The sequence below is a fragment of the Xenopus laevis genome, chromosome 2L, assembly GCF_017654675.1.
Source record: "Xenopus laevis strain J_2021 chromosome 2L, Xenopus_laevis_v10.1, whole genome shotgun sequence".
Taxonomy (NCBI): Eukaryota; Metazoa; Chordata; class Amphibia; order Anura; family Pipidae; genus Xenopus; species Xenopus laevis.
Genome location: NC_054373.1, coordinates 164,560,536 through 164,582,343, shown reverse-complemented (window position 1 = coordinate 164,582,343; position 21,808 = coordinate 164,560,536). Strand labels below are relative to the sequence as shown.

At 37.9% G+C, this 21,808-nt stretch overlaps 1 protein-coding gene across 1 annotated transcript; it reads right to left on the bottom strand.

The window, feature by feature from the left end:
* Positions 1–2,975: 2,975 nt before the first annotated feature.
* urad.L (ureidoimidazoline (2-oxo-4-hydroxy-4-carboxy-5-) decarboxylase L homeolog) lies at positions 2,976–20,430 on the bottom strand. The gene is given in 2 exon segments (NM_001097792.1): positions 2,976–3,852; positions 20,249–20,430. Coding segments are annotated over 2 exon segments (528 nt in total). The 5' UTR covers positions 20,424–20,430; the 3' UTR covers positions 2,976–3,499.
* Between the last annotated feature and the right edge of the window lie 1,378 nt (positions 20,431–21,808).

Genomic DNA, 21,808 nt, shown 5'->3' with positions numbered 1-21,808 from the left:
GCTGAATCCCAAACTGAATCCTGGATTAGGTGCCTCCCTAATAAACAACCCTCATTCAGTGCAGGTTAATCTAGGTGTGTGTGTTTTTAACAAATAAATAACTTGAGGTGGATAAACTTCACGGTGCCATAAAAAGCATATGGGAAACCCAAAACTGCTCATTTCAACAATTGTATTTGCCCGAACACAGCAAATATTGTAATCAGAGAGCCAAACAGAAAACAAGCTCCAATGTGAAGCCTCGGCACCTCTCCATTGTACATTTCACCTTGACTTGCTTGCCTCCAGTCATTATGGGCAATATATATTGCTTGTGACTGCGTTTGCTGCTCAATGGAATGGAGACCCCCAGCAGTTCCACAAAACGAGACTTCATGCTCCGAATGCACAAAGAGACGGAATCCCGAAGGTCTGAATAATATTTATTTTCAGATGCCACTCAACAAGTTCCAGTAAGACGTTGTTCAATTTTAGTTTCGATTGTGTTAATTAAGATTCAATATGAAATGCAAATATTTTGTTTAAGTGAAATACCTTTTACCCAGTAAAACAGGTGGTATTGGAATTCTGGATTTATTCTCTCTTGAATGATATTTCAATTTTGTACACACATTTGGAGGGCGTGTTATTTTAGTTTTTGTTGTGTGCGTCTGTATTATTTGATTTTTTTTAATAATCACAAATTAAAAACAACGTTTGTGTACACGAACAATGTTTAGAAGTTGTAATTGTTTTATAAAAAATCACATAATTCAGACACACAGCAAAATCTATAAAACACTACAAATACAATATATATATTTATATAATGCACATTTTTTTTAAGTTTAACTATAGAAAAAGTCAATGTATTGGATACCAGTAAAATAACACCTTTTGTTTTTAAAAGAAATATAAGAAATTCCAATTTATAACAACTTTTAATGGATATGTCTATATGATTATTGAAAGTAATAGATAGCACACCCAATTGAAAAAATTTAATTTATTAAAAAAAGGAAAAAATAACAAACAATACAAAAATCATATTTTGTGAGCCCAACGCGTTTCGACCATAAGGGTCTTCCTCAGGGGCACAAATAATAAAAAATCAAAAAAAGGCAGCTGCCTTTTTTTGATTTTTGATTTTTTTTATTATATGTGCCCCTGAGGAAAAAACGCGTTGGGCTCACCAAATATGATTTTTATTTGTTCTTTTTTCCTTTTTTGTAATACATTTAATTTTTTCAATTGGGTGTGCTATCTATTACTTTCAATATTTTGTAGTCTGTTCTGGAGACCCTGATGGGGAGCATCCTATGGATTAGCAACCCATACTTTCTTTTGAGGTTGTGCGCCTTCTGCCTTATTTTGTATATGATTATAACATCTGCAAAAAATGTATGCAATAAACACGTTTATCTTTGTAAAATTAAGTCAATGATGGATTCGTGTTTTTATGACACACAAGAGCACCCACAGAAAAAATTACACACAGGTATTATACCATACTAGCAGAGAAGCACACTTGGAGGCATATTTATCAAAGGTTTTTGAAACCACAATTAAACTCTATTTCTCTAAAACCATGAATGCTATGAAAATTATTAAAATATCCAAATATATACGTAAAAACTGGACGATCTGCTGAATTTTTAAGACAATTACTAGTGAAAAAAAACAGAAAACCTCTTAAAGTCCGAATCGATTCAAAATGGTCCAATAGGATCAGCGCAACTCCCGTTGACTTCTATGGGACCTCGACAGATTTTACTTGTCGCCGTTTTGTATTCGAGTTTTTCGTGGTTTTTACACTTAATAAATATTACATTTTTTGTGTTTTAGTGAAAAAAAAACTAGATTTTAGATAAATACCTGTGAAGAAAAATTGAAAAGTGAATTTTAGTAAATCGGCCCTTGTCTTTCAAGAAATTGTTTAATTATTACATATTATACATGTAAATCATGAACTGGAACAAGATGCACCTTGTATTGAAATGTCTAGTCATTTACAATATTTTACTAACAACTCAAATTTATTATAGATAAATATTTTACAGCTTTTGTCCACTGGTAATAAGATGTATTAATGAGTATCCAAAATACTTTACAAAACATATTAGTCCATGCAAGATATTTACAATAATTTTATCATAATTAACTTAAAATTATTATTTCATGGTCAATTAATAATACAGACTTTTTTAACCTTAAGGGGCAGATTTACATGAGTCGAATATTGAGGGTTAATTAACCCTCGATATTCGACTGCCGAATGTAAATCCTTCGACTTCGAATATCGAAGTCGAAGGATTTACCGCAAATAGTTTGATCGAACAATCGAATGTAAAATCGTTCGATCGAACGATTAAATCCTTTGAATCGTTTGATTCGAAGGATTTTAATCCATCGATTGAACGATTTTTCTTCGACCTAAAAATTGTTAGAAAGCCTATGGGGACCTTCCCCATAGGCTAACATGGCACCTCGGTAGGTTTTAGGTGGCGAAGTAGGGGGGTCGAAGTTTTTTTTAAAGAAACAGTACTTCGACTATCGAATGGTCGAATAGTCGAACGATTTTTAGTTCGAATCGTTCGATTCGAATTTTTGGTCGAAGTAGCCAATTCGAACAGTCGAAATTCAAAGTTTTTCTTATTCTATTCCTTCACTCGAGCGAAGTAAATTTCAATACATTTCATTCTAAAAAGAATTTAAAATGCAATTCCTTTTCTTCTTTACATCATTACTCGGCCTTATATTTTGATAATGAAAATAGTTTCCCATTTTATAAATGTATTTGCTTTCATGTATATTTTGGTTTTAATTTTATACATACATCAGTGTCATCTAATCTTGTAATACTTGTAAATTAGGGCACATTTATAAAAATGTTGATTTTTCTTCTAATTAAAAAAAAGTCATAAAAATATCAAATGTGCACTTAAACTCAAATGATGAAAACAACATGCATAGCAACATGAAAAAAAACAACCAAATTCAGTGAAATCATATTCTACCTTTAATTTAATTTAAATGTCTGCCAAATTTCAAATGAATCTTTAAAATTCGAATTGAAAAATAGCTTGCATTTTTATTACATTTTCAAATTGCAATTTTGGCCATAAAAAATACCTGAAATCATGCTAAAAAGTTGAATTTGAATGTTGGTAAATCTTCCCCATAGTTTAAGCATATGCACTTACGTGAATTGGCCTTCAAATAATATTTAACGTAATCAGTTTAAAAAGCGGATTCAATTCTAATTTTGTAAACTCAAATGAAGAGGAATGCTGAATATTTCTGTTGTGTTCTTTACAGTTTGTAAATACTTATTCTCTCCCCATACAGTTTATATTACGTATTTAAACAATGATTACAACATAAACTATAAATCACTTTCAAATATATTAACTACTCTTGGTTGCATCATAACAATTTAGGAAATGTAAATTTTTTTATGTTATACTTAGCTTTTTTTTTTTTTTCAAACAAAGGTTACAATCTTATATTGTTTACATTTTTAAAGTTTGGTAGGTAATTTTTCATTAAGGAACAGATCACATATTCTCAGATGACAAATCTTTTTGACTTCAGCGATGCCTTTCTGAAGCTCCTCCGACTGCTCATTTTGAAGACGAGAACCTAATTCCTGCATTATTTTGTTTTTGTCAGACATTTTGGCACATATGACAAAGGGGAATCCAAATTTCGCCTTGTACTGTAAATTGAGAAAGCCTAGGGTCTCTTTCTCTTTGGCACTGAGCAATGTAAGTCCTGCTTGAGCTTGTTCATTCTGAGACTCATCAGTGAGTGTTCCTCTCATAAGGTCTCTCCCAGCTAAGTCAGGGTGGCACCTTAATATTCCTTCTTTCCCTGTTGAAACCAATGATAACATTCTAAGTTATTGGACATTTAATGGGAACAGGAAACAATGATCTTGTTTGACACATTTTACTGTACATTTTAGCTATTTATCAAATACTAAGAAGAGCAACTCCATTTTGATCAAATATTGACATTTTTTAAAATGATTTCCTTTATCTCTGTAATAATAAAACAGTACTGTGTATTTGATCCCAACTTAGATCTAATTAATCCCTATAGGAAGCAAAACAATCCTGTTGGGTTTAATTCATGTTTAAATAATATTTTGTCAAGATTTATCATGGATCGAATTTGAGTTCATGGGAGTTATTTTAAACTCCCATGAACTCGAAATTCAACCAACTGCAATTTATTTAAAAAATCTAATTTTTTGTAAGCGGGTGAATAGGATCTACCAAAACTAATTTTTTCTCTGAAAAAACTTGATTTTCAGGAAGGTTCCCAGGACGTCTCCCATAGGGTAAAACAGCAATTCGGCAGGTTTAAGGTGGCGAATAGTCAATATCAAGTTCTTAAAGGGCCAGTGTATGATAAATTTCGAAAATCGAATTAGAATTTTTTTTAAAAAAATCAAATCGAATTTTAACAATTTCCTAATCGAATTTGACAATTTTGGCCATAAAATGTGAAAATTCAAATTTGGAATTCGAAAACTCAAATTTTCACTTCACCCTTGATAAATCTGCCCCTTAAAGTATGGAGATCCAAATAATGGAAAGATCCCTTATCTGGAAAATCCCAGGTTACGAGCATTCAGGATCCCATACCTGTACTAGTAATAATTGTAATTAATAACTATGGGAGTTATTACAAAACAGAGAATTTGCCTTTTTTAAAAGGAGTAGAAATTACATCAAAATAGTAAACCCTAATTTACTTAAAATCCATTCATTTTATGAGCTTTTGATTAAATTTTTAATGAGCATTTACCTAAAAATGCCACTGAACTTTCCTATCAATAAGGAAAAATATTGTAATAATTATTATAATAATTTACTGAGACTTGAAAATTAGATTTTGTTGCATTAAACCAGATTTTTATAAACAGCCCAGGTAAGCAATCGTTTTAATGCCTTAAAGATAACATTTTCAAATGCAGTTCTATATTTTGGGTAATAAAAGAATTTGCAGATTGACAATAGCAGCAAAATTCTCTCTCCTTATTTATGGCGGGTTTTTTTGACCAAAATGCTGTGCCTTAGTGGGCAATGTAAATTACAGAGTGTAAATTGACCCAATTATGTGTTTTGAATGATTTAGCTGCTTTTGCATTGCTGGCATTTCAGTGGCCCTTAGGTTTGATTTACTAACCAAAAGCTACAGTTCTATTGTGGTATAGAGGCACTGTGAGATCATCATACGGCTACGGCACATGCCATTAAGTTGTGTTTTGTCTGCCCCAAATTGTTGGTGTTTTCATGCTGTTCTCATTGCCAATAATGGATGTCTTGCGGTGTAATTTTGAGAGCTTTATGTGGTCAAGGGAATCACGTAGGTTTTTGTGCCGCAGCACACACACACACACACAATCAGGTCCTAAAATGACAATGTTTATTTGGAAGGACTGAAGCTCAGATTAATAGTCAACAGAGTTGTCTTTAGGGGATGCAAATACGATTTACTGCCTGTACAAAGTAGGGCAATATTACAGGTATGGGTATCCGAAAACCCATTATCCAGAAAGCTCTGAATTACGGAAAGGCTATCTCCCATGAACTCCATTTTATCCAAATAATCCAAATTTTATTTCTCTGTAATAATAAAACAGTAGCTTGCACTTGATCCAAACTAAGATATAATTTATCCTTATTGGAAGCGAAACCAGCCTATTGGGTTTGTTTAATGCCAACATGATTTTCTAGTCGACGTAAGGTATGAAGATCCAAATTACAGAAAGATCCATTATTTGGAAAACATCAGGTCCTGAGGTTTCTGGATGACAAGTCCCGTACCTGTATAACTCTTTATAACAATGTTCCCACCTATGGTCCCCTGAAAGCTGATCAGGTTCTGTAGGTTGTAGCTTAAAGGAAAACTAAACCCCCCAAAACAATGTAGGTCTCTATAAAAAGATATTGCATAAAACAGTTCATATGTAAAACCCTGCTTCATGTAAATAAACCATTTTCGCAATAATGTACTTTTTTAGTAGTATGTGCCATTGGGTAATCCTAAATAGAAAATTGGCCTTTTAAAAAAATAAGGGCCGTCTCCTGGGATCGTACGATTCACTGTACTCACAAACAAACCAACAAACTATACTTGTTAGGTCACATGAGCCAATTAATATACAGAGTTGTGTCTTTTGCTTCAACACTTCCTGTTAAGGTGGCCATACACGGATAGATCCGCTCGTTTGGCGATGTCGCCAAACGAGCGGATCTCCCTCCGATATGCCCACCTTGAGGTGGGCAATATCGGGCTGATCCGATCGTGGGCCCTAGGGCCCAACGATCGGATCCTAGCGTTCGCCAAACGGGCGGTCGGATCGCGGGACCGCATCAACGAACAGATGCGGCCGCGATCCGACGGGATTTTTAATCCCATCCGATCGAGATCTGGCCGACTTTCGGCCAGATCTCGATCGGGGAATCCCGTCGGGGGCCCCCATACACGGGCCAATAAGCTGCCGACACGGTCTGTCGGCAGCTTTTATCGGCCCGTGTATGGCCACCTTTACAGTTAGAGTTGTAGTATTTCTGGTCAGGTGATCTCTGAGGCAGCACACAGACCATCACAAAATGGTGGCTCAAGACAAGAGATGTGAAAGGGCAAGATTTACTTAAATAAATAGACCAGTTTGGTAAGATTCTTTAATATGCCACTTAATATGATGTAAACTATCTGTTGCTTAAGTGTTCATTTTGGGGGTATAGTTTCCCTTTAACAGCAATGGTAAGGCCATAGAACAGACTGCCCCCCTCCCCCAGTATCAATATCTGCATTTAATGAATTGCACTTATTTCTGAGATTTTGCAAGCTCTGACTGCCACAAACATTATTTACAACAACTAAAAGAAGAACAAGAAAGAAACCTAGCAGCCCATGGAGTGTTTTCTCCTAAGCCAGGTTTACAGTCCTTTGTCAGGGAGAATGTGATGACATGGTAATAAAAACATTTGTTGGCCAGGCTGGGTATCCAGGAGAATAAGGTAATAGGTTTGTGGAATTTATGGCTTCCCCCAAGCAGTGACAAGATAAGATGTTTAGGATATCTCCAAGCTGAGCAATCTGAGGCTTTGATGTGTCCCAACCTACAGAGCGACTCAATGCTACTCCGGTGTGGCCCGCTGGAAAAGTATCTATTGTGGGACATTGAAATAAACCTGCTAAAGGAAACGGTCAGGACTTGCACTTTCACAGCTCAGCAGGAGCTGTCACCAAAAGGAAGTTATTGTAGTTTATGTTCCCTTAAACACAGACTGAAATGGTTAAATAGTTAATTTCACAATGGAAGAATTGTTTACTAATCTGTGTATTGGTGTATAAAGTATAGGTACATACAGTCTGAGTTTAGCGTTAATGGAAGATAATAATACAAACCAGCATGGCACCTTATTGACCCTGGTTGACTTGTGTGCTATTTGGAAATGCAATGTAGGACAAATTTAAATCTATAGATTTGATTGGATCCAACAACGGGCAAAATTCAATTCAGTGAGAAAAAGTTATCTGATGGTTTATAATGTGGAAACGCATGGACGAGATTCAATTCGAGGAAAAAAAACTTTTCTCCTAATTCAGTTTTTTCCTCATAGACTTCTATAGAGATTCCGTGTGATAAACCTTGAGATAAGTTGTCCCTGAATTGAATTGCATCTCAAATTAAATCTCGTCCATTAGTTTTCACAGGATAAACCTTTTTTCTCACTGAATTGAGTCTGGCCCAATGTAGGCAATGTCAACATCAAAATATTTAAGCTAATATATATATATATATATATATATATATATATATATATATATATATATATATATATATATATATATATATATATGACTTTATTTTCAGTTTATGGCTCCCTGGTATAGTTAGTAAACATATAGTTAATATATGGGCACAGCCTACTGTATGCACAGAATATTTGTTCATGGCATTTCAGAATTAGTGATCGGCGAATTTGCGCCGTTTCGCTTCGCCGAAAAATTTGCGAAATTCGTGAAATGGTGAAAAGTTCGCAAAATGGCGCCGGCTTCTCGTTTTTGATGTCCGGTTTTTCGAAAAAAAAATTTGCGGGCGTTTCGCAAATTTATTCGCTAGCAGCGAATCGCGCAAATTCGCCGCGAATTCGCGCCTGGCGAATAAATTTGCCCATCACTAGTTAGAATGTCAGCAGATATTCATCCATTGTGGTGTGACGAGATGTTACTTGGCCCCATGGCAAAATAACATTTGGGTTCCTCTGAACTTTTATAATATGACATTTTTCAGGAAACTATTTATCAATCAGTGCTATGCTGAGCCCCTATGCCTCCTGTTCCCCCTGCCCCCCTCCAGGGTCAGGATCCTCCTCCTATAGTTACACCCATAGTCATGGTCACCTGTTTAGTTTCACTCAAGGAGCTTCTCATTGACATCAACCTCTGAAAACCTACAATGTATAATCTCCATTATTGGCAGCAGAAAAGGGGCATCTATGGGATCTTAAGCTGGCCATGGATCGGACTTTCCCATCTCCCGACCCTCCACTAACCATTCAGATCAAAGTCTTACCATTCCGACCAAATAAAGAAGTAAAAGAACAGATCAGCCAATGTTCTGCCCCTGACAGCAATCGTACGATATCTATGTCCGACAAAGCTGGTGACAGTCTCCCACTGAAAATCGTACGATCGGCAATACACGCAGAGATATTATCAGCAGGCGACAGAAATTTTCTAACCTGTCCGATCGACCAAACGACCGATCTCCGCCGGATGAAAAATGTCGGGACTCTCCACACACGGTCCGAAAATCGTACAAATCAACGTTTCGTATGATCGGATTATTGCGTCTATGGCCAGCTTTAGCTGATCAGCAGCAGCTGGGTGTCAGTTGGTCCACTCTCTGTAGTGACCTCTGATGGAAGACAGACAATCCATAGTCTGGTAGTAGTATTTCAGATAGAGTTAATAGGAGGTCCACTTCCTTTAGAGCTCGGATCCCCCTTTCTAAAGCAAGAGCCACCTTCAATTGTAAAAAACACAAGCATGAAAAAGGTTCCTGGGGGTGCCAAATAAGGGCTGTGATTGGTTCTTTGGGGGACTCTCAGTGGACTGGCAGCATATAGGAGGGCCTATTTAGCAGGACACCTGCTTTTTAATGCAACCAAAAGCCAGGAATTCAAAATAATCACCTGCTTTGAGGCCACTGGGAGCAACATCCAAGGGATTGGTGAGCAACATGTTGCGCATGAGCCAATGTTGGGGATCGTTGCTTAAATCTACTACTGATTTATTGTTTTTACTACTAATTTATTGTTTTGTTGTACAGTGCTTTGCCCTCAAGGAGCGCTTTACAAATAAAAATATACAAAATATACAAATGTGTTTGATATCAACAATGATGTGACAGGAACACATGTTGCTACCTGCTCCCAGTACTACCAATTCCCTACCAAACACTGCTAATGCCCATCTTACAGGATGACATCAGGACGTTGACCAAATGGTCCTAGACAAAGGTTCCTTGAAGGGATTCTGTCATGATTTTTTATGGTATAGTTGTTATTTCTAAATTGCACTGTTTACACCGCAAATAATTCACTCTACAATATAAAATTTCATTCCTAACGTAGCAAGTGTATTTTTTTTAGTTGTAATATTGGTGTAGTCACCATCTCAGGTCACTGATCATGTGCTTTCAGAAAGAGCCAGCACTTTAGGATGGAAATGCCTTCTGGCAGGTTGTTGTTTCTCCTATTTAATGTAACTGAAGGAGTCACAATGGGACTATTTTTACTATTGGGTGCTGTTCCAATATCTACCAGAGAGCTGTTATCTTGTGTCAATGAGCTGTTATCTGGTTACCTTCCCATTGTTCTGCTGATGGTCTGCTGGGGGGTGGGGAGGGGGAGCGGGTGATATCGCTTCAGCTTGCAGTACAACAGTAAAGAGTGACTGAAGTTTATCAGAGCACAAGTCACATGACTGGGGACAGCTGGGAAATTGACAATATGTCTAGCCCCATGTCAGATTTCAAAATTAAATATAAAAAAATCTGTTTGCTTGAAAAAGGAATTTCAGTGCAGACGTTGCAGATCAGCAGCAACTCCGCCACAGCAGGTTAGTCATTTCTGCTTCAGATCCCTTTCCTTTACCCAATTGCATTCCTGATTGACTTGTTTGCTTGCTATTCCTGTCACTATGGTAAATCACCCTTCACAGACCTTGCTTTACTACTCCCTTGCATACAATACAATGCTAGAGCTATTCAAAGGGCAGGGGGAATCCAGCCATTCAAACAATAAGGACAAAAAATATACAAACGAGTAAAGGGTAAAGAATTAACAATAGTTAAACTGCAGCCTTTCCTTCAGCTGTTGTAAGTACAAATATCAGTATAGGGTTCCATACTGGGACTACGGCTGAATGGACATAACAGCAATGTATTTATATATCTGTGACACTCACAGCCTGAAAACTACTACAATAAACTTTACGAGCATCTGAGATTTATGAGATTGGACCAACTAAGTAACTTTGTAACCCAAACTACCATGTTCAAGTTACAAGCTTGTGGCCTCATTGAATCTTCGATATTATCGTGGCTCTACGCCAAGTTTGGTACAGTAAACGTCGCCATGTAAATATGACCATCAGATCTATATCTGTAGCATATAGTGATTTACAGACAGGGGCCTGTATCTACAGAATTAATGTCTCGTTGAAATGCCTGTTAAACAGAGTATTTTGTAAAACTATGTGGAAGCCTGAAAGGGGCCATATAAGGAGGAAATGGAAATGACGGCTTCTATGTTATTATCTGGCCCATTGACATGCTCTGGGCTGCGCTCACTGCGGGGCGATCTAGATAAGCAGGATGTATGTAGCTACAAATTGCTGCGAGCAGTCTGAGCTACTGAAGACTATGCTTTGAAATGCAGAATTGACACGGGGCAGACACTGGCCGGGGGACAGATTCCATTGGCTACTGAGCTCTTCAGTGTTAGGCAAAAATTCCTGTATTCTGGTAATTGCTGAATATATTTTCCCATGTTGTGGCAATGTGTATTATAATTATTCACTGCCTTATCTGAGTGGTAAGGTTGGTGTTAGAGATAAGGACTCCTAGCAATTCAGAAAGACCTGATTTTTGAGGTTGAGTTTGAGTTGGCATAACCAACACCTGCTGTTCCACAAGAGCCGGAGGACTGCAGATTGGAAACCCCTGATTCATATAATTAAAGGAATGGTTCAGTTTTAAGTTAACTTTTAAGTATGTTACAGAATGGCTAATTCTAAGCACCTTTTCAATTAGCTTTCATTTTTTCTTTTCTTTTAATAGTTTTTGAATTATTTGCCTTCTTCTTCTTCTGACTCTTTCCAGCTTTCAAATGGGGGTCACTGATCCCTTCTAAAAAACAAATGCTTTGTAAGGCTACACATTTCTTGTTATTGCTACTTTTTATTACTCCTCTTTCTATTCAGGTCTCTCCTATTTATATTCCAGAGCTGCTGAATAAAAATTGAAATAACTCAAAAACCACCAATAATAAAAAATGAAAACTAAATGGTCTCATAATATCTGCATGATATTAAAAGTTAATTCAAAGGTGAACAACCCCTTTAATACAATATAATCTATCTATCTATCTATCTATCTATCTATCTATCTATTATCTATCTATCTATCTATCTATCTATCTATCTATCTATCTATCTATCTATCTATCTATCTATCTATCTATCTATCTATGTATCTATCTATCTATCTATCTCACCCAAGGGGCAGCCCCAATAGCTTGGTACAGTCATTGAACAAAGAAGATTTAATTAAGTTTGGCTTCCCAAAAAACAGACAAGTTGTGATTTATGGGACCTGTTATCCAGAATGCTCTGGAACTGGGGTTTTGCGGATAATAAATCTTTCTGTAATTTGGATCTTTATACTTTAAGTCTACTAGAAAATCTTGTACATATGAAATAAACCCGATAGGCTGGTTTTGCTTCCAATAAGGATTAATTATATCTTAGTTGGGATCAATTACAAGCTACTGTTTTATTACTACAGAGAAAAAGGAAATCGTTTTTAAAAATCTGGATTATTTGGATAAAATGAGGTCTATAGGAGATGGCCTTGCTGTAATTCAGAGACTTCTGGATAATGGGTTTCTGGATAATTGATCCCATACTTGTAATACATATAGAATCATCACTTCTGCAACGGAAAGACTTCTACTGGTAACCTCCTCAAGCAAAAATATCTCTCTACCGTTATTTGAATGGAGAGGATCTGGGGCATGTCATACTGGATTAGGCTGGTATTAATCTCATTTTTGGATGCTTTTGCCAACATATATGTAGTAGTGAGCTACAAGTGATTGGAAATAGCCTGGTAGTTTGGCCTTGTGCAACATGTCCTTCCACTTTAATCCAACTCTGATTCCAACCTGATTCCTTGTCCATGAACATGTAAATAGCAGGTATTTCATAAAGCACCAAATTACTCCACAACACTGTACAATAATTAGTGTCCAAGAACAGGCAGTTTGTACTCGGGTTCAGTTATTTCAAGGGTTCTTCCCTTAACTTTGATAGGACCCAATGCTGGTGGGAATCTGAGACATAGGAAATTGCTGTGGCAAATGTTTCTCAAGCCCATAGATTGGCTGCAGGGTCCCCTGGTCTCCATGTTTCTCTCCATGGCGGGCAACAGCAAGAAAAATACATCTATAGATAAAAATATATCTTCTATATCTGGCTAATCTATTATTGGATAGTGGATTGTTGGACTGATTTACAAACATCAGAGCATTGCTTGTATTTTCCATCTTGGTTTATGTTGCAAACTGCACTTGAATTGCTCCAAATGTAACTTATATTAGTAAATGAGCCCTTGTGTGCGCATAATTTTCCTTCTTTTCAAATTTATATAAGAATACATACATGGAAATGGGAGCTTCCATGGTTGAAAGTTTTCTTCATAGACAGTAGCAGAACAGCACTCCTACAGGTCATCACAAATAAGTGTTTTCCTATAGCTGTTTGCACAAAATGTCTATTACCAGTGGGTTCCTTTTCATATGCATAGAATCAGATCCATAGAGACTAAAGGTTCTGCGCACAGTATAAGCCCTACTCTCACACTTTACTATCACATAAAGAGAATATGCATGGAAGATAACCTTTAAATAAAATTAGAATGCAATCCCAGCATTTACTCACAAATAATGTGGCTGACAACAATAGCATACCAGCAGTTTGTACCCACAGTGGAATTAGAATGTAAGCTCATTGGAAAAATGATTTTGTACAATAACAATGGCTCATTTCATTACAATGTTTATGCTTTGGCCGAATGTCATTGATAGAGTCACTATAAGTAGCAGCTTGCTTGCATGGAAGCCCAGGGGAAGGATATTGCATTTTAGGGTGCAGGACCCTGGTGGAAGTGTCTGCCAGCTGCTCCATTAGGCGCTTGAATAGGGGGCAGGTCCTTTCCTACAGGATGTCACCTTTGTCTCTCTCCCTTTCATCCTGCTGAATTCCCCTCCTCTTTTTGTGTATCAAGATACTTTCCCTTTATTCTTTACCCTCCTCACTGCTCCTCCTCTTCCTAATCTGTTACCAATTCTTTGGAGACTTGGCCTTTTCCTTTTGTGCCTATAAGTCAATTCGGGCAATTACTGGCAGCGTGTGCATACGCCACCCCACGGCCTACGGGGCTGATACTGCCTGGACTGTAGATTAACAGACTTGTTATTCATTGGGCGCTCTCCCAACATACATTCAAATAAATGGGTATAAATTGCCCGCAGCACATCTTTCTATTAAAATCATTTAAAATGAGTGGAGAGTATATGATATTTAGTGGGCTGCCCAACTGGAAGTCCAAATCTGGGTGCAGCTTAGCACTGCCACCTTATGCTAATGCCAAAAATAGACACTCACAGGATAATCATTGGGTTTAGATTTATTAAACTGAGCGGCAAAAGTGGGGTTTCCCTTGCTTTCAGCCAATGCATTAATAGTTGAGACCTCCTGTTTGTTGCAAGTCCACATTGGAGCTACCAATACCCAATCACAGTCCTTATTTGGAAGCCCCATGAACTTTTTGCATTCTTATGTTGCTCTTCAACATTATTTTACACTTGCATGTGGCTCATGGGTAAAATAGGTTGGGGACCCCTGGAACAAAACATTAAGTAGATATTCAATCCTGTGTTTCCTGGGAATCTCTCTGGAATATTTGAGGAACATGTGGTTTCTGTCTGGAGTAAATTTGAAGGCTTTTCCTGCCTGTTATTGTGGCCTTTATTATCTTAGTGGTGCGCCATTGTTTTCAGGAATGGTTTTGCAAAGAAAAGTGAGCAAATTGAGTGTATGACTGTACAGAACTGATCTGTCCATTTAGAAACATTTGCAGGGATGCTAGGGCCTCCATTGTACCTACAACCTCCAGTGTGGTGTTAAAGAATGCATTTATTTACTAAGGCTATTAAAGTACGAATGTGAGGATCTCCCTCTTAATGAGTTTTATAGGAAGCATTTTCCAAGGGGTTTCTCCAAGCTTCAGTATTTGTATTCAGCTGGAGGCAGCTATAAATCTTTAGGATATCTGCCTGAGCAGAAGACCTAGTTGCCTCCAAGGCCCACAGAATTCTCCAGCTAACTCTTGCACTGCTATAGAGAACATGATTCTCTGTATTCGTTGCTCCAATATTGGCTCCCCAGTTTTATCCTAGTGGCTACCCCCAGTGTCATGCTGTTCACAAGTATATGGAATGTTTGCAGAGAAGGCACTTCTTCAGCTTATCTACTGACATGTCGTGTTTGGCTCCCATGTTCGTGCCTTTCTTCCCAAGCTGCACAACCCCACCCAGGAAATACACGTGCTCCCTGTTATAGAAAAGCACCCTAATATTATAGGTGAGGCAGTCTAGTATTATTAGCAGTGATGGGCGAATTTGCGCTGTTTTGTCGAAAAATTCACGAATTTCCTGCGAAATTCGCAAAACGCCGGTGCCCGTTTTTGACTTTTTACGGGCGAATTTTCGCGGGCGTTTCGCGAATTTATTCGCTGGCGGCGAATCACGCAAATTCGCAGCGAATTGGCGCCTGGCGAATAAATTCGCCCATCACTAATTATTAGGACAAACTCCACATGAGGTCTCTTGTAATCCCAAAAGGGATTCCCTTGTTTCACATTTCAATGCGTCCGTCATGATTATAATTTAACATAGAATAACACAGGAAGTAAACTCTGTGTGCCAAAATTGAACGATCCCCTGGTCAACGATTTTTGCAGTTATGGTGGAACAGACCACTGTTAATCTTAGGGAGGGACAGTAGCCTCCTCACTAGTAGCTCATGCTAGGGAATTCTATTACATTACTTACAAGGGTCCATATAAGGATAGAATAATAAGTTAATGGTGACTTGGGCTGCACTGATTGTATGTATGAGACTTGTCCCTGATTTATTAAATGAGCTAATAACCTTAGACAAAATGAGAGCCACCATCCAACATTACCCATAGGCTCTGCATGAATCCAGCAGTGTATCGCCATCTAGTGCTAACAAATAGCTCTGACATCTTGAAGAGACAGGTGCATTACTAAACAGTATGGGACCTGTTATCCAGAATGCTCAGGACCTGGTGTTTTCCGGATAACAGATCTTTCAGTAATTTAGATCATCAGACCATAAATCTATTAGAAAATAATTTAAACATAGGTTCGTTTTGCTTCCAATAAGGATTAATCATATCTTAGTTGGGATTAAGTATCAGGTTTTGTTTCATTATTACAGAGAAAAAGGAAATATTTTCTAAAAAAAATTCTGGATAACAGGATGCCAAATAATGGATCCAACTGTACCATAAATAAGAATTTCCTGTATTTAGGAGGGGTTTGCTATTAACCTCCTTTCCTTTCTATTAATCATCTTTAATATTTTGTACAGATCAGTCAATCTATCCCATTTTGCTGCGTTGGAAAATTCTCAAAGCGGCAGAAAAACACAAAGTGATCTGGTGGTGACTTTTTTCTTGAGGTGAATTTTTTTCATGCAAAATACATTAAGATCTATGGCAATTTGCTGACACTTATTTTCCTGCAACTAAATGTTGCAGTGGTTTCTCGAAAATATTCGCCAATGGCAAAATGCTGAATTTCACCGCAAATCCTGGTGAAAAAATGCTAAATTTTTAAGCCTGAGCAGAGCATGTATTTAGTGATGGGTGAATTTGTCCCACTTCACTTCTCCAAAAAATGTGCGAATTTCCTGGCAAATGGGTGAAAAATTTGTTAAATGCATTGTCATATGGGCTTCAAAATTATTTTGAAACGCGTCAATTCCGACGACTTTTATACGCGCACCTGTTTTGTCCAAATGCATTAAAGTCAATGGGCGTCCGAATAATTTTGACACGCGACTATTCTGTGTGCGATTATTCTGACGTGCGGCCAATTTTTTTTTGATGTGCCGGATTTTTCACCGCAAATTTTCTCTACAAGGATTTGACTTTTAAGGATTGGGATTTGGTTCACCCAGGCACGAGGATTTGGCTGAATCCCAATCCTGCTGAAAAAGGCCGAATACTGAACTGAATTGTGGATTCAGCGCATCCCTTAAAATTAAACCAATTATCATGTTGCTTAATGACATACTAACAGTGTTTTCTTTGTCTAAGATACAGCAAGCAATATGGCAGCTCCCAATTGTTTGTAGTTCAAAATGTTATTGTCTACTGGTTTAAACATAAGTGAAATAGAAACTATTATTATAAATAAAGATATTTTCTCTTTATATTTGCATTTATACTTATCATTAATTCTGCAGGAAATATTAAAATTTGTAAATTTGGTTTCTGGCATTGAAGTGGAACTCCATATGCAAAACCAATTATTTGCTTAATGAAAGAAAAAGCAACTTTCCAATATATATTCATTTTAAATTTTCAATGGGTTTTTAAGTTATTTGTAAATGTAATTGCTATTGAAAGCAGTATCTGCCTAGCTGTTTATATTATCTTTGTACTGCTGGTTCTGACTCATGAAACTATGTAGCAGAACTGACCTGTACTTTTCCTATTTTAAGTAACAGCAATAAACATTTTCTATTCCCAGAGTCACACAGGTAGAGCTACAAGCAGACAGCAATGTTGACACCTTCACCCGCTCTACCTGCTCTGCTTATTGCTCCACCTGCTTGGAAATGCAGATTTTAATGATAGTCTTAATAAACTAATGCTTTGAAGGTGGCTTAAATGTGAACACATGCATAAAGGAACATATGCTCCAAGTTTTATTTCAGAAAAAGATGCAAGAGTGACATCTAGTGTCCATTATTAGGTATTAAGATTCATTCTTGGGAATGAATCTTAGCACTGCAAAGAAAGGGCATTTGTCCTGAGCACCCAGCCTCATTTTCCTTGGCACCCAGCCTCATTGTTCTGAGCACCCAGCCTCATTGTCCTGAGCACCCAGCCTTATTGTCCTGAGCACCCAGCCTCATTGTCCTGAGCACCCAGCCTCATTGTCCTGAGCACCCAGCCTCATTGTCCTGAGCACCCAACCTCATTGTCCTGAGCACCCAGCCTCATTGTCCCGATCACCCAGCTTCATTGTCCCGATCACCCAGCTTCATTGTCCCGAGCACCCAGCTTCATTGTCCCGAGCACCCAGCTTCATAGTCCCGAGCACCCAGCCTCATTGTCCCGAGCTATTTACTGCACTTCACCTGTATAATTGTTGTATCCTCTAATACCTATCAACCTTTACTTTGGTATATCCCAAAACCCCCCGATTTTTTTAATAGCTAATCAATCCCTACACCATACCTTTATCCCAGAATAATGACTACCATACATATTTTTGTAATACTAAAAAAGCTTTTGTTTTGATGAATAAGCATACAGCATACTATTTGTCACTTTGGTCTCTGTAATTCACAGCTGTAACTCCTATGTTTATTGCCTGAAGAAGTGGGTCTGAGCCCGTGAAACGTGTTGCACTGATTGGAGTTCGTTAATAAATTTTGACTGCTTAATTACAGTCGTTTTGTGTCTGCTTGAAGGAGGTAAGTCCACTACTGCCTCCTCTGATTACCAAGTTTTGGTTTTTAAACTCGTTTATATCCTTTTATTTTTTTGGCGCCTCTGTTCTTTTTATACAATACTAAGTCCACCCTGGGTGGAGGGTTGATACCCTTTTTCTATCTACAGAGAGCGACTTTTTAATCCTGAGTGGGGTCAGGACAATCTCCCCACCTGCCTTTTCAGTGGTTGCCTATTGGTAACCCTGGTTTGTATATGTTATCTACTCTTATTTCAATATCCCTTACCAATACATATTACACTATTGGGGCTCTTGGTGTTCCTTTTGTTCATTGTCCCGAGCACTCAGCTTAATTGTCCTGAGCACCCAGCCTCATTGTCCTGAGCACCCAGCCTCATTGTCCTTGGTACCCAGCTTCATTGTCCTGAGCACCCAGTCTCATTGTCCTGATCACCCAGCTTCATTGTCCTGAGCACCCAGTCTCATTGTCCTGATCACCCAGCCTCATTGTCCCAAACACCCAGCTTCATTGTCCCGAGCACCCAGCTTCATTGTCCCGAGCACCCAGCTTCATTGTCCCGAGCCCCCAGCCTCATTGTCCTGAGCACCCAGCCTCATTGTCCTGAGCACCCAGCCTCATTTTTCTGGGCACCCAGCTTTATTGTCCTGAGCACCCAGTCTTATTGTTCTGATGCTCATTGCGATCCTAAAGGTGTGTGTGTGGGGGGGGGGAGTCAGCCCATTATTTTGGGTCATTATTTGCCTCTGCATGATTATGACGGAGAAAAAGTTTTGTCCACAGCCACCACCCACCCTGCCCTTGTGCTCCAGGATTGTCCGGGAAGGCCGGACATGCTGAAAATGAATTGAAGAGAAAAGCAACAATGACTTTCTGGCATAAAATGTAATTGAATTTTTAATTAACTTCTTTTGTACATGAGCCAAGTGCCATTTCCCGTGACACCCCAGTTTCATAGTGAATTAGATTTACTGGTGGGACATTTGCTCATGAAATCCTTTTATTGTCACATGGCTTCTTCTCTGTACATTGTGGGTCCATGTCCAACTTAAAGGGATACTGTCATGATTTTTATGGTGTAGTTTTTATTTCTAAATTACACTGTTTACACAGCAAATAATACACTCTACCATATAAAATTTGATTCCTGAACCAGCAACTGTAATTTTTTAAATTTATAATATTGGTGTGTAGGAGCCATCTCAAGTCATTTTGCCTGGTCATGTGCTTTCAGAAAGAGCCAGCACTTTAGGATGGAACTGCTTTCTGGCAGGATGTTGTTTCTCCTACTCAATGTAACTAAATGTGACGCAGTGGGACCTGGATTTTACTATTGAGTGCTGTTATTAGATCTACCAGGCAGCTGTTATCTTTTGTTAAGGAGCGGTTATCTGGTTACCTTCCCATTGTTCTGTTGTTAGGTTGCTGGGTGAAAGGGACAGGGCCATATTTATATATAGGCCCCCGAGGGCCTGTGCCTAGGGCGACACTGTTTTGGGGGGTGTTGGGATGCCTATTTTTTTCATTTCTTTTTTAAAAAAACCCTCCCCACCCTCTGCCATGGATTTCCGAAGAAATTCCGGATGATGGAGCTGAGGGGGTGAGGGGTAGGGGGTCCGAGGAACACCTCGGAAGTTACATCATGCTCGTCGTGTGCGCTGACCTCACGCATCAGTGTATTGATATCACGCGTCGCGCACGCTGACATCACGTGACGCGTTCAGTGGAAGTGACATCATCACGCATGAGGTCACCGCACACAATGTAGGGGCGTGTTTAGGTCTAATGCCTAGGGCCGCATCGGACCTAAATACAGCCACGGAAAGGGAGATGGGTGATATCATTCAAATTTGCAGTACAGCAGTAAAGAGTGACTGAAGTTTATCAGAGCACATCACATGACTGGGGGCTCCTAATAAACTGACAAAATGTCTAGCCCCATGTCAGATTTCACAACGAAATATAAAAAAATCAGTTTACTCTTTTGAAAAATGGATTTCAGTGCAGAAGTCTGCTGGGGCAGCACTGTTAACTGATACATTTAAAAAAAAAAACATGTTCTCTTTAAACAATCCCTGTAAACAATTGAATTTGGCTCCCTGTGTTTGATAGGTTCCTGTACCTTAAATGAGATAAATAGAAATATTTTGCCAAGAGAACTTACCAGCCAGAGGGAGGGATTCTATAAAATCAAAGACGCGGTTTTCCAGCTCAGTTACACTTGCAAATGGCTGTTGGGACCAAATTGCCGCTGTGACGAGGGGGCATCTTTCTATGATATTTCCAAATGTGTCCAGAAACTGCTCGTAGCTCATGGAGTTTATGGTGTTCAGGTCCATGTTGCTGAGCCCGTGTAAAAAGACTGAGGCTACTGTATAATCCCAAATTCTCAGGGAACTGACCTAGTTAATAAGTTCATTTTTTTAACCACCAGCTGAACCATGGGTCATTGACTCGGACTGATTCAGCAAGTTGAAAGTACAACTGCAGAAGGGAATCTTGTAGAACACTGATTCCAAAGTATAAGGCAGAGAATAAGTGCAAGCTCTTTGCTCTGCTTTAGGCCTTGTTTGGTTGCTTTGTCCTACTCATTAACTCACTGCAGTTGGTTTCACCTGATCTCAAAGGGGTTGTTCATAGTATGATGTAGAGAGTGATATTCTGAGAGAATTTGCAATTGGTTTTCATTTTTTATTATTTGTCCTTTTTGAGTTATTTAGCTTTTTATTCAGCAGCTCTCCATTTCGGTAATCTGGTTGCTAGGGTCCATATTATCCTAGTAATCATGCATTGGAATATGAATAGGAAAGGGCCTAGATAGATAGATAAGTAATAAAAAGTAGCAACAACTTTTTATATGTTGCCTTACAGAGCATTTGTTTTTTTTAAATGGGGTCAGTGACCCCCATTTGAAATCTGAAAAGAGTCAGAACATAAAAGGCAAATAATTAAAAATAACTATAATTAACAAATAATAAAGACCAATTGAAAAGTTACTTAGATACTATAACATACTAAAATTTAATTTAAAGGTGAACGAACCCCTGATGGTTTGAGGTTGGCTTTGTGAGAGATGTTTTAGGAGAGATGCAGTTTTCTGAACATTCAAATGGGACTTTGGCTATTTATAGAGAAGCTGCATCTTAACACCCCTGATGTTTCTAAGTCACGGACCCTAGAAACCAAAGGGTGTGTAAAATAGCACTCAGTCTGAAAACAACTATAAGAACTAAAGGCCACAGACTGAATACGATTGGATAAGATTTTATTATAAGGGTTGACCCATTAATAAGTATGTTTTGCCTACAATAAATCACATTATATATATATATATATATATATATATATATATATATATATATATATATATATATATATATATATATATATATATATATATATATATATATATATATATATATATATATATATATATATATATATATATAAATATATATAACCTGCCTAACTGTGCTAGTTGATCCAGAGTAAGGCAAAAAACCCATTTGAAGCCTCTCCAAGTTACCTGGGGGTACTAGTACAACTCCCCATGGGGCAATCAACTTGACCTTGTATCAATTTTCTCACTTCTGTATAAGAAGTAAAAGAAAATAGAGGGAAGAATACATGACGGTTATATAGTCATATACACTGCTGAACTAAAACAATACTGCGGCAAAAGTTTTTATAGTATGGATGTCACAAGTAAGAGTAAGGATGGAGT